This window comes from Heptranchias perlo, chromosome 14, assembly GCF_035084215.1.
Source record: "Heptranchias perlo isolate sHepPer1 chromosome 14, sHepPer1.hap1, whole genome shotgun sequence".
NCBI classification, from domain to species: Eukaryota; Metazoa; Chordata; class Chondrichthyes; order Hexanchiformes; family Hexanchidae; genus Heptranchias; species Heptranchias perlo.
Window position 1 is genome coordinate 46,048,273 of NC_090338.1, and position 12,831 is coordinate 46,061,103.

General features: G+C 48.6%; 1 protein-coding gene across 5 annotated transcripts in view; it reads left to right on the top strand.

Annotated features, from left to right (window-relative positions):
• fbxo38 (F-box protein 38) overlaps positions 1–12,831 on the top strand; it is a 79,172-nt gene that overhangs the window by 34,790 nt on the left and 31,551 nt on the right. For all 5 annotated transcript variants that reach the window (XM_067996385.1, XM_067996384.1, XM_067996387.1 and 2 more), the window contains one exon: positions 8,456–9,223. In XM_067996385.1, the coding sequence (XP_067852486.1) occupies positions 8,456–9,223 (768 nt within the window). The remainder of the gene's footprint in view (positions 1–8,455; positions 9,224–12,831) is intronic.

Below are 12,831 nucleotides of genomic sequence, written 5' to 3' on the forward strand. Positions count from 1 at the left end.
CCGTACACGAAGGATGCTTCGGTATCTCCCCTCTTCGTGTTCCCGGTCTGGAGCATTCCCAGGATGAATGGCATTGTCAATATAGCGCCGTGTGCTGCCCTTTTCCGCTGGGCCTTCATGCTCTCTGAAACCCAAAAAACAAACAAACTCCACCATAATCCTCGGTGCGTGGCGACTACCTCCACAGGTCCGTGATTATAAAACAAACATTATTGTGAAACTGTACAACATAAACTGAAACTACTATGTACATGGTTGTCGGCAAAGCCACCCATGACTACAGGGAAACTAGCCGGGGTTTTTGCGACGCTGCGGGGGTGAGTTTGGTGTCGTCCACCGCTCCGGTGGCCGACGCACCCGGCCGTTCCTTCTCACCCCTACCCTACGCAGGCCTCGTCCTCGACATCCCACGTGATCGGTGGGAGACCATGGCTCGCCAACGAGGACACCTGACCTGTGCCGTCCTTCATCTTGGCTGCCCTTCTCTCCTCCCTAGGAGTATATAGCTTGCACTGATTGATGTGCAGCCATCTCGTCCTCCTGGGGAGCTTCACTGCATAAACCATGGGGCTAGCCTTATCTATGATGTTAATGGCCCCATCCACAGTGGCTCAAACGCCCCTACGCGGACGTAGTTACGGACCATCACCTGGTCCCCGACCTTCTATTCCTGGCAGCGCTGAGGCTCCAGCAGTAACTGATTCTGCCTGTGCGGTCTCCCTATATTACCTGCAGCTTGCAGGTAAATTGCCCGCAGCGTCTCGTGAAGGTTACTGGCAAACCGGTCTCGCTTTACTTCCCTGAGCTGCGTCTCATTCAAGCCTGGCGCTAACAAATGCGTGGGGGTCCTCATCTCTCTCCCCATCATTAACTGGTGTGGGGAATACCCGGTGCTCCGGGACGGTCTGGCCCATACCCCCATGAGGATGTCAGTGGGAATCGGGGAAAACTCTCCAGTGGCTGGAGTCATACCTAGCACAAAGGAAGATGGTAGTGGTTGTTGGAGGCCAATCATCTCAGCCCATGGGCATTGCTGCAGGAGTTCCTCAGGGCAGTGTCCTAGGCCCAACCATCTTCAGCTGCTTCATCAATGACCTTCTCTCCATCATAAGGTCAGAAATGGGGATGTTCGCTGATGATTGCACAGTGTTCAGTTCCATTCGCAACCCCTCAGATAATGAAGCAGTCCGAGCCCGCATGCAGCGAGACCTGGACAACATCCAGGCTTGGGCTGATAAGTGGCAAGTAACATTCACGCCAGATAAGTGGCAGGCAATGACCATCTCCAAAAAGAGAGTCTAACAACCTCCCCTTGACATTCAATGGCATTACCATCGCCGAATCCCCCACCATCAACATCCTGGGAGTCACCATTGACCAGAAACTTAACTGGACCAGCCGTATAAATACTGTGGCTACGAGAGCAGGTCAGAGTAGTTGAAGGCAAGCGCGTCTGCCTCAGATGCGCGAGTGACTCACCTGACTCCCCAAAGCCTTTCCACCATCTACAAGGCACAAGTCAGGAGTGTGATGGAATACTCTCCACTTGCTTGGATGAGTGCAGCTCCAACAACACTCAAGAAGCTCGACACCATCCAAGATAAAGCAGCCCGCTTGATTGGTACCCCATCCACCACCCTAAACATTCACTCCCTTCATCACCGGCGCACAGTGGCTGCAGTGTGTACCATCCACAGGATGCACTGCAGCAACTCGCCAAGGCGGCTTCGACAGCACCTCCCAAACCCGCGACCTCTACCACCTAGAAGGACAAGGGCAGCAGGCACATGGGAATAACACCACCTGCACGTTCCCCTCCAAGTCACACACCATCCCGACTTGGAAATATATCGCCGTTTCTTCATCATCGCTGAATCAAAATCCTGGAACTCCCTTCCTCATAGCACTGTGGGAGAACCGTCACCACACGGACTGCAGCGGTTCAAGAAGGCGGCTCACCACCACCTTCTCGAGGACAATTAAGGATGGACAATAAATGCTGGCCTCGCCAGCGACGCCCACATCCCATGAACGAATAAAAAAAAAATCCCACCGCTTAGGCAAAGCGCCAATCTCCTTAATCTTTCCTTCCTTAATCTCTCCTTCAGGGTCCGGTTCATGCATTGCACAATTCCCGACGACTGGGGATTGTGGGACACATGCCACTTCCCCTGTATCCCCAAAAGCTGAAGCGTGGCCTGCATTACCCTTCCGGTAAAGTAAAGTCCCCTGGTCGGACTCCACCATGTGGCAACCCCCACCGGGAGAACACCTCCCTCACCAGCAACCTCGCGGTTGCTAATGCTGCGGCCGACCTGCAGGGGAATGCTTCCACCCTCTTCGAAAACACATCTACCACCACTAGACAATGCCTGTGCCACGACCTCGTGATCAGCAGCGGCCCGGTGTAATCGATTCGCAGGGACCGCCATGGCTCCTCTGCCCTTCTAACGTGGCCCAAAATTGCCTTCCTTCACTGGGGATCGGGGTTGTTCGCCGCGCACACCAAACAGTGCGTGCAGAACGCCCATACGTCCCCTCTAAGTTGAGGGCACCACCCGGCCTCTTCTACCCGCCTCCAGTGAGAAGTCCTCCCACCCATTCACAGCCCCTAGTGCTGGCGCTGTCAGGAGATCCCCTTTGAGATGCTCATACGCTGCCTTGCAGTTGGAATCCCACTCCCATTCGACTCCCTTGTGGAGGAGCCGAAGTAGAGGGGCTGCTGTGGTGGCGTAGCCCTCGATAAAGTCTCGGCAGTACCCGGTGAGTCCCAGAAAAGACCTTACCCCCGTAATGTCCCTTGGCTCTGGCAACTCCCGTACTGCCTCCCTCCTTGCCTCATCTGTCGCTCTCTCTCTCCTGCCCGTATGGTCAGACCCAGGAACTTGACCTCCTCCTGACCAATCTGGGCCTTTTTGGGATTAACCTTCAACCCCGCCTCCCTGAGCAACCCAAGTAACTCGTCTAATAGGGCCCCATGCTCCTCCTCCCCTTCTGAGAAGAGCAAGAGGTCATCTACATACTGTACCAACTGGTGGGGTTGGCTGAACGCCTTCAGGGCTTCAGCCATGCTCTGGTGGAAAATGGAGGGGCTATTGTGAAAACCCTGGGGAAGGCACATCCACGTGTACTGCTGTCCCTTGAACGTGAACATGAATGCGAACTTGTACTGGTCCTCCCTTTTCAGGGGTATGGACCAGAACTCGTTGGAAATGTCCAGCACCGTAAACACTGTAGCAGTGGCTGGAATTCCCCCTATCAACTCGGCTACGGCTGTGACTGTGGGCGCGCACGTTGGGATATTTTTGTTGAGGACGCGATAGTCCACCATGGCTTGCCACGACCCGTCTGGTTTCTTAACCGGCCACAATGGCGAGTTCACGTGGGTTGCTATGATTCTCAACACCCCCTGCTCAACAAGGGACCCCAGTGCCATCTCCAATTCCGTCTCTGCTTCCTTCGGGAAGCCGTACTGCCTCTGTGGCCGTGACATCGGGTCCCCCTCGACCCGGACCTCTATTCCCGTCATTCGGCCACAATCATGCTTGTGCGAGGCGAACGCTGCCGGGTTTGCCTGCACAATCCCTTGGAATGGGGCTGGGGTGCTTGCGACCAGATCTCCCAGGTCGTAGCTCCCCTTCTGCCGCAAGGTGCAGCAGCTCCCCTCACTATCCCTAGCCCTTGGGATAACTAACACTTCCTCTGCCTTCTCTGAACCCCCTGCTCCCCACAAGCAGTGATTCCGGAGATCCACTATCACTCGGTGCCGCAACATGAAGTCGGCTCCGAGGACATCGGATCCCGGCTGCTTTCACCTGAAGCACCACCTTCCACCGTGTGCAAAGGGTTCCCAGGTGGATCTCTAGTGGCTTGGAAATCGCGCCCGCCTGCTCGTCTCCTGTGAAGCCCACTAGGTCAAACGGCTTCCCGCTGAACAGGAGTGAAGTGGCCGGGTTATCTTCCTTGATCACCATGCTCGATTTCCCCGGTGCCAATCAGATACTCCCCCTTGACCCCCTCGACCTCCATGTCCACGGAGGGTCTGCCCCATTCGTCATAGTGCAACGGACACAGGAGTATGGGCTGGGCACTCTCTAGTCAGGGCTGTGGAAGTGGCAACAGGGGCTGTGCTGGGCACGGCTGCGTCCAGCTTCCCCTTCCCCTGCTCCAGGACCTGTCTCATGGCACGCATCAACAGGGCGAGCTCCTTAGCATCGGCCTCCTTGTGCGCACTCCTGGTAGGATCTCTGCACCGGCCGATCTGGCCGAGGGCAGTCCGTCCTGTAGTGGCCCGTCTTCCCACACCCGAAGCATGTTACGTTTGAGGGCCCACTACCCATATCGGTGCGCCACTCCTTTTTACGCTCTATCGGGGGCCCACTACCCCCTTCATGATGCCATTCTCCCCTTTTATCCCCGTGATGAGCCTCATGGAATTCCCCCTTCCCCTTTGGCTCATCCTCGGTGTCATTCTGGTATGCCACTGTGAGCCGGCGCACCACCACTTCCTCGGTAAGATTGGGGTCTTCCCCATCGAACCAGTTGTCGATACACTGCCGCACCCTTGGTAGGCAGTTTGCCACCAAGAGTCGCAGCCAACGACTCCTCGCGTCCTCTGCGAACTGGAACCCGTCTCCCACTATTCCTACCATGGCCCGGCTGTACACTAGCCACAACCGAATCGCGAAGGCTTCTGGTGGTTCGTCCGGTAGCTGCTTCTTCCTTTCTACCTGGGCAAACGGACTACCGTTATGAGCCATGGCTCTGAGGATTTCTTCCTTCAGCTCTTGAGCATGGGGACGGACGTACAGAACGGCGGACGGGAGGCTTCCGTACAGACGCCCATCTAGGGAGAACAACAAGAGCTTGTTGATCTCCTCATTACACCCGTGGAGCCCATCCACCTGCCCTATCGTAGCAAAATGGACGGATGCATCCCCGTCTCTCGTTCGGTGCGGTTTCCCCGCCACCATTGCCTGTAACTGCTGCATATCGAATGGAATCATGTAGTCACACTGCAGCTGCCCTCGGTCCCCATTAACTGCCAGCGGGCCGAACTTCTGCTGTCGCAGAGGGCACATGGGTCGCCTAGGCCTGACCGGACCCTCTAGGCCTCCCTTTCCCGGGAGCTCCCCTGCCCTCATTGGACCTACCAGGGGCCTCCCTCTGTTCCCAATGGAGCGTCCAGACCAATTCGGGTCTTCCAGACCTCCCCTACCCATGGGATCCTCGAGCCTCTCTGGATTTCCCATGTCCCCGAGATTCCCTGGCCTCACTGGACCATCGGGGTCTCTCGCATACCCAGGGTTCCCGGACCTCGTCGGGCCTTCCAGGTTCCCCGCACCTATGGGATCCTCAGGCCTTCCTTGACCCTCCGGACTTCCCATGTCCCTGAGTCTCCCTGGCCCCGTCAGACCATCGGGGATGCTCAGCTCCGTCCTTTGGGGTAGGCTCCCCCGTCAGTCCCACCCTGGGACCCTACGGCCACCCTCACCTCGGGTTCCGCTATGCTGCCTCCCCATCGTCTCCCATCCCTGGCCACCGAGGCTGCCCCCGGCGGTACCAGACACACCATTCCTCTGGCGTTGGAGAGAGCTTGGGTTAACTCCTGAATCCTTTCCTGGCACAGACTGTGACCTGTCCCTCCCTAGGTCATTTCTTTCACCACCATATATGCGCCCCTCGTATCCCTGAGGCGCTCTTCTAGCTCTGCATTCTCATACTCTAATTCCCGTATTTCATCCCGACTGTTCCTAACCAGGGTTCTTGCCTCGGTCAGCTCACCCCTTAGAAATTCTACCTCAGTCCAGGAGACTTTTACTTGGTTACTCATCTCACGCTCTGTGTAGTGGAGCCTTTCTAACAACTGGTTTGACACTACACCCCTTGCTTCTGCTGCCTCTAGTTCCTGCTCTAGCCGGTCCAGCTGCTGTCTTAACAGCTGAACTTGTTTCACTAGACACTGCGATCAAACGGCCTTCTCCTGAGACTTCTTATGGTCTTTGGACCCCGTCCACACTGCCGCACTCTGTTGCGGGCAGCTGGAGTGTACCAAGTCCAGAACCCACTGCTTAGCCACATTAATCTTTGTGTAGGCATAGCTGTTAATCCGCCTTTCCATCCCTTCCAATTCTACTGTGTTATGACTCAGTGATCCAAAGGGCACACTGCCTGTTTCTCCTGGCTGGCTCGCCGTTTCCTGTAGGGTGTTTTGGGGTTGTTCTCACCCTATTGATCGGTGCAGATATCTGGTCCCCGGTCTAGCCAAGCAACACTTATACCTCACGGATTGGGGTTCAGGAAAACGGGACTTATGCTAACGCACCCGGTGATGGATCACGTAGCCGAATAGTACAGAGAACACACAAACTTGATGTTTGAATTGAATTGGAATGTTGGTTTTATTACACCGTCAACACGAAGAAAATAACGATAAAAACGGTCCTACACAGTACATTGAGTTACACATACCCACTACAGTACTTTATCCTGCTAAACTAAGAGGTTGGTGGGGACCCTGGAGACACCTATCATACACGCACGTACGGTCGAGGCTCACCAATCCTTTGCACTTGCCGGTCTGGCTGACCGGTTCTCATGTAGGGTTCGTTGGTTTCGCTGGAAGCTGCTCTCCTCCCTGGAGAGCTTGGGTGAAAAAAAAGAGCGAGCAGGCACTAAGAGAGAGAGAGCTGGAAAAGAGATAAGAGCTAAAAAGCAAGTGAGCAAACAAGAGAAAGAAGGGTTTCGAGCTTTCACTTAAATACCCCTCTCTTACAATAGTTTTCGTCATTAAATGAGGCACTTCCATGTCTGTTTAAACAGTTCTTACAAAGTCCTTAAGAGTCCTTGATGGCTTTTGATTGTCTCTCATCACGTTGCAATTGCTTCTCTCGATGGGCCATTGTTCTTCGAATTCATTCCAATCGTCAAGCACTTGCCACACAAGGCTCCCTTTCATCCCACGTCCTAGGTGTCGATTGGTTTTGCATCAGAACCGAGGCATGGCTCCGCCAGTCTGGAGCAGTTGCCTCTCTCGATGGCCTACTGCCTCTCAAATTAGTGCTGATCGTTGACCACCTGCTGTAGGTTTTGCATTAAAACAGAGACATTGAAGCAGTAATTCTCGTGTGTGTGTGTGTGTGTGTGTATTTGTTTGGTGACCTCTCACCTATCCTTCCATCTTAGGACGTAGGTCAATGGCCAAAGTTTTACATACTCAGGGAAATGGTGGAAGTCCCAGAATTCTTACATTCTTTATAATTATAAATGACTAGGAACGAAGTTATGCTAAACCTTTATAAAACACTGGTTAGGCCTCTACTGGAGTAGTGTGTTCAATTCTGGGCACCAAACTTTAGGAAGGATGTCAAAATCTTAGAGAGGGTGCAGAAAAGATTTACTAGAATCGTACCAGGGATGAGGGACTTCAGTTATGTGGAGAAGCTGGGGTTGTTCTCCTTCGAGCAGAGAAGGTTAAGGGGAGATTTGATAGAGGTGTTCAAAATCATGAACAGTTTTGATAGACTACATAAGTAGAAACTGTTTCCAGTGGCAGAAGGGTCGGTAACCAGAGGACACAGATTTAAGGTGATTGGCAAAAGAACCAGAGGAGACATGAGAACATTTTTTTACGCAGTGTTATGATCTGGAATGCACTGCCTGAAAGAGTGGTGGAAGCAGATTCAATAATTTTCAAAAGGGAATTGGATAAATACTGAAGGGAAAAGAGTTACAGGGCTATGGGGAAAGAGTAGGGGAGTGGGACTAATTGGATAGCTCTTTCAAAGAGCTGGCACAATGGGCTGAATGGCCTCCTTCTGCGCTGTAACATACTTGCTTGAAGTGAAAATCTGCTAATTTGCTGTATGGGCCAGTAAAATGCATCTCGCATTAATAGAAACTAATGTTTCGATTTAACATTTGCATGTTCTGCTCCTGTCTACAAAGTGTTTCTCAACACATTAAAATCTAGTTTCCTCCTTTTATCCAATTATCTGATAGTGATCATTCTCTGCATTTCTAGAAGTAGTCTGCTATTTGCGGAAAACTATATTTTAGCAATTTGGAAAAATCGTTGTGATTGGCATGTGAATCTAACTAGCACTGTTTTAATAGTGTAAATTTTGAGTTTTATTTGCCACAATTTTTCCTTGTCTGGTTACCTATTTCATTCTGTAATTTTTTGTCCCAAATTTAATTTTCCCACGGTTTTTTAAAAAGTAGTTGGATATTACATTTGAGTTTTTGATACAAGTCTTTCAGCTGATTTTCTGTAATATAAACTTTCATCTATTTTGCTTTTCCTCTCTATATTGCAATGGATATCAGCTTGTTTTGCCCTGTAAATGTTGATGCTGTTCCTACATTAATAACCTATATATACATGGTTTTAAACAATTGTGCTCAAGTGATTCATTTGTTTCATAATGTCAGATTAATGTTATTTTCTTTACAGGCATTTGTGGTAAAGGCAAGGCCCCGCTACGGAAAAAGAGCCCAGTTAATCAATCAGGTCTGCCAAGACCATCGCAGGTGGAGGAGAGCAGTTGTGAGAAAGGCTGTCAGGTGACCAGTGAACAAATAAAGGCTGATATGAAAGCAGCCAGTGATGTCCCAGAGAGGAACAGGAACAAAGATGTTTCTTCGGGAACAGGAACCTGTTCCACTCCTTCAGGAACAACCAACTCAAATGCTGTTGCATCTTCTCAGAATATAGAACCTAATAGGACAGCCACTGTGAATGGAGGGTGCAGACATTCCAATACAGCATATTCATCACAGCGTGGTAGTGGAATTCATGCTTGTTCGTGTGCTTCACATAGAATTGGAGATGCTTCTGATAGCAATGAGGGAAACTCAAGGAATAGTTCAGTTCGTACTAGCTGCGTATGCAACACATCTCAGGTAAATGAAAGCAGGACAGGTGAACGTTCTGAAGCAGATGAGCCTTCCACAAGCAGGACATCTGGTAACTGTGATTTAAATGGACACTGTAACACAGATTCAACCGTATCAGAATTTTCGCAAAGGAAATCTTCCACTTGTGCACAAGAACAACTAAATGTTGATAATGGGAGGACTAACCATGATGGTGTCTGCAAGGCAGAGAATACTAATCATCGTCCCATGTGCTCTAAAGGGGCCCAGTATGAAGGCTATCCGCGCAGACCTGTGACGAGAGCCAGTAGCAAATATAGCCAGGTTCCGTTGGTCGCAGAGCCAGGTAAACAACAAGTATGGTTGTTCAGTATTATTATGCATTACAAAATATTTACAATACCTACTGTAGTGTAAAGTATTGTGTAGAAGACAAATATGGAAAAAGGTGGTAATTTAGCCCATCCATACAGGCCCTGCAGATAACCTAATTGCTAAGTAATTCAAATAATTTCACCTCCACCACTACCCACATGCCTGTTCTAGATGTTCATCACTGAAAAACTTCCTGATAGTTCTAAATTTGGCTTTTACTAGTTTGAACCTATGGCTCTTAGACCTGCTGTCGCAATTTAGTTTTGAAATTTTTTGGATCTACCTTTCAATATTGGTTACTAGCCTCTTAAGATTGCATCTGGGTTGCTCTTTCAAGGCCTAAGTTTCTCCAGTTTTACTTCATACTTGAGACTCCTGAGACTGTGAATCAGCTTTGTGGCTCTTCTCCGAACTGCTTTCAGTGCTGAATGCTTCTTCGTGTCTCGGTGACTGGAACTGGACTTGAGATGTGGTCTGACCAGAGCAATAATCTGTAAGCTTGACTTCTACACTACTATTTTGGCGTACAGTTTGACATTCTGCCATCTGTGTGTTGCTGCTGTGCAGTGGTTGAACATGTTTAACCTCAAATCTATTAGGACCGTGTAGATCTCTTTCAACATCAGCTTGGCTATTTCAATACAATCCATGGTGTATGTATCTTACACATTTTTTCCACTGTGTCCAATACTTTACACTTGTCTGTATTAATTTTCACCTGCCATAGTTTGTTCAACTCACTTCGTATTTCTCAAGCTGCTTCCTCAGAATAAATTGGCCATCCTAGTTCATCGTCTGCAAACTTGACCAATTTACATTGAGTTTCTGAACCCAAGTTGTTGACCACATGGTTTCTAATTTAGATCCTAATACTGATTCCTGGGGCACCCCTGTCAGCACATTTGCCCCTCCCCCATCTTCCAACGTAACTTCTCTAATTAGCTACTATTTGTTACTCTTCAATCAATTTCTAATCCATTTCCAAGCTTCACCCTCAATCCCCACCACTATGACCTTAAATTTTTGGAAGTCTATGCACCACATTAGAGGGTTATCCACAGTCTACTTGGAAAATAATTTCTTCAAAAAAAAAGTCAAGGAAGTCGTACATGTAGCATCTTCACCTGAATTCAAGTTGACTAGCAAACAGCAGATTATTATATAGATTAGGTTTACTCCTGATAATCCCATTAATTTACATGGTATTGAAGAAAGACTAATTAGTCTATAATTGCCTGTCTGTTTTTATCAGCCTTTTTGAAAATGGATACCAGTTTAGCTTCTTTCCAATCTAGTAGTACCTCCCCAGTGTTCCACTGACTCCCTAATAATTATCCACACCTAACAAATCTTACTCTGTTTCTCTTACTAATCTGGGATAAGTACTGTACATCTTTGGGGAATTATTTGTTTTTGAGACTATTTAATCTGATAAGAACTTTTGTCTCCTTTTTATATTGAAGTCCTTAATTCTACTTGGGTTATTGCCACTTAGGGCATGTTGCTCATGGCTTCCCTTATGAATACTTGGAGAAAGTAATCGTTCAAAATGTTAGCTATCTGTGCTTGGCACTGTTTACTTCATTTATGGCTCTTACCTTATCTTTGACTGCCCTCTTAATAGGAAATTCTCTCTATATTTTAATAAATTTCGCGACTGAAGCTGTGCTTTTTTTTCCCAGATCTCTATCTCGCTACCTCTCTGGCCACCCTTTTGACATGTTTCTGTGTGATCCACATCGTGCTCTTTTGCAAGTGTAAAGATAGACAAAAGGACTTGTATTTGAATGGGATCTTTCGTACGCTCAGAAGAACCCAAAGTTCTTTAAATTTAATGGCTTAGTTTTGAAGTACACTCCCTTATTATGCAGGCAAATGTGGCAGTCACTTTATACATTAAGGTTCCACAAACAGCAAACAAATGAATGATCAGATAATCTGTTTTTGATGGAGTGGTTGAGGGCAGTGGGAGAATTCCTTGCTCTACTTTGAATAGTTCATGGGATCTTTTGTATCCATCTAAGTAGGCAGAGTGGGCCTCAGTTTAACCTCATCTAAAAAAACATGTCTGCTAATGCAACACTTGCTCAGTATTGGACTGAAGTGATGGCCTTAGATTATATTCTCAAGGTTGTAGTGGGGCTTGAGTTTACAACATTCTGACTGAGGAGAGAGTGCTCCCAACTGAACTAAGCTAACACTTGTTTTTCCTCTTTATTTCACTTCTGATTAATTTGTTAATACTGTTAGGCTCATGCCTGTTTATTCAATGCCTGCTAATTCTAGGTATGTATTTATGCTGCATGCTTTGCATATGCCTGCAAAGGTGTTCCACTTGTCTCCACAGAATTATTGTCAAATAACACATACATTTGATTCCCTTGTCCTCAGTAAAGCCATCACTGTCTCCTACTTCCCCCTGATACAGCCCCCATCTTTACTCCCTCAAGTCCAAGAGGCGCAAATCCGACTGGCTAAGCTTGTTTTACATTCATCAGATCTGGTTTCACCATATTAAGTTCTACTGTGCCTCCCCTTCCTCTGCCAAAGTTGCCCATTACTCTAGTATCATCCTGGAGTGCAAAGGTGATTGCAGGCTCCTTTTCTGTAATGCAAAGTCCCCTCCTTAAATCCCTCTCTCCTCTACCCACACCTCTCCACCTTCACTTCTAACAACAACAGCTTGCATTTATATAGTGCCTTTAATGTAGTAAAACATTCCAAGGCGCTTCACAGGAGCGTTATCAAACAAAATTTAACATCGAGCCACATGAGATATTAGGACAGGTGACCAAAAGCTTGGTCAAAGAAGTAGGTTTTAAGGAGCGTCTTAAAGGAAGAGAAGTAGAGGGGCAGTGAGGGTCAGGGAGGGAATTCCAGAGCTTAGGGCCTAGGCAGCTGAAGGCACGACTGCCAGTGGTGGAAAGATTAAAATCGGGGATGCGCAAGAGGCCAGAATTGGAGAAGCGCAGAGATCTGAGGATTGTAGGGCTGGAGGAGGTTACAGAGATGGGGAGGGGCAAGGCCACGGAGGGATTTGAAAACAAGGATGAGAATTTTAAAATAGTCATTCCTGGACCAGGAGTCAATGTAGGGCACAGCTGATAGGTGAACAGGACTTGGTGCGAGTTTCAGATGAGCTCAAGTTTATGGAAGGTGGAAGATGGGAGGTCTGCTAGGAGAGCTTTGGAATAGTCAAGTCTAGAGGTAACAAAGGCATGGTTGAGGGTTTCAGTAGCAGATGAGCTGAGGCAGGGGCAGAGACTGGAAACATCTATTTGAAGGTAAATCAGTGTCAGAGCAGTGGGAGACATTCAAAGGGGTGATTCAAGGGGTTCAGGGCAAACATGTTCCCACAAAGATAAAGGGAGGGGCTGCCAAATCTAGAGCCCCCTGGATGTCAAGAAGCATTCAGGGTAAGATAAGGCAGAAAAAGAAAGCTTATGATAGACACCGGGAACTCAATAGTACAGGAAGCTTAGAGGAGTATACAAAGTGCAGGGGTGAAATTAAAAAGGAAATTAGGAAAGCAGAGAGGGCATGAAAAAATATTAGCAGATAAAATCAAAGGAAACCCAA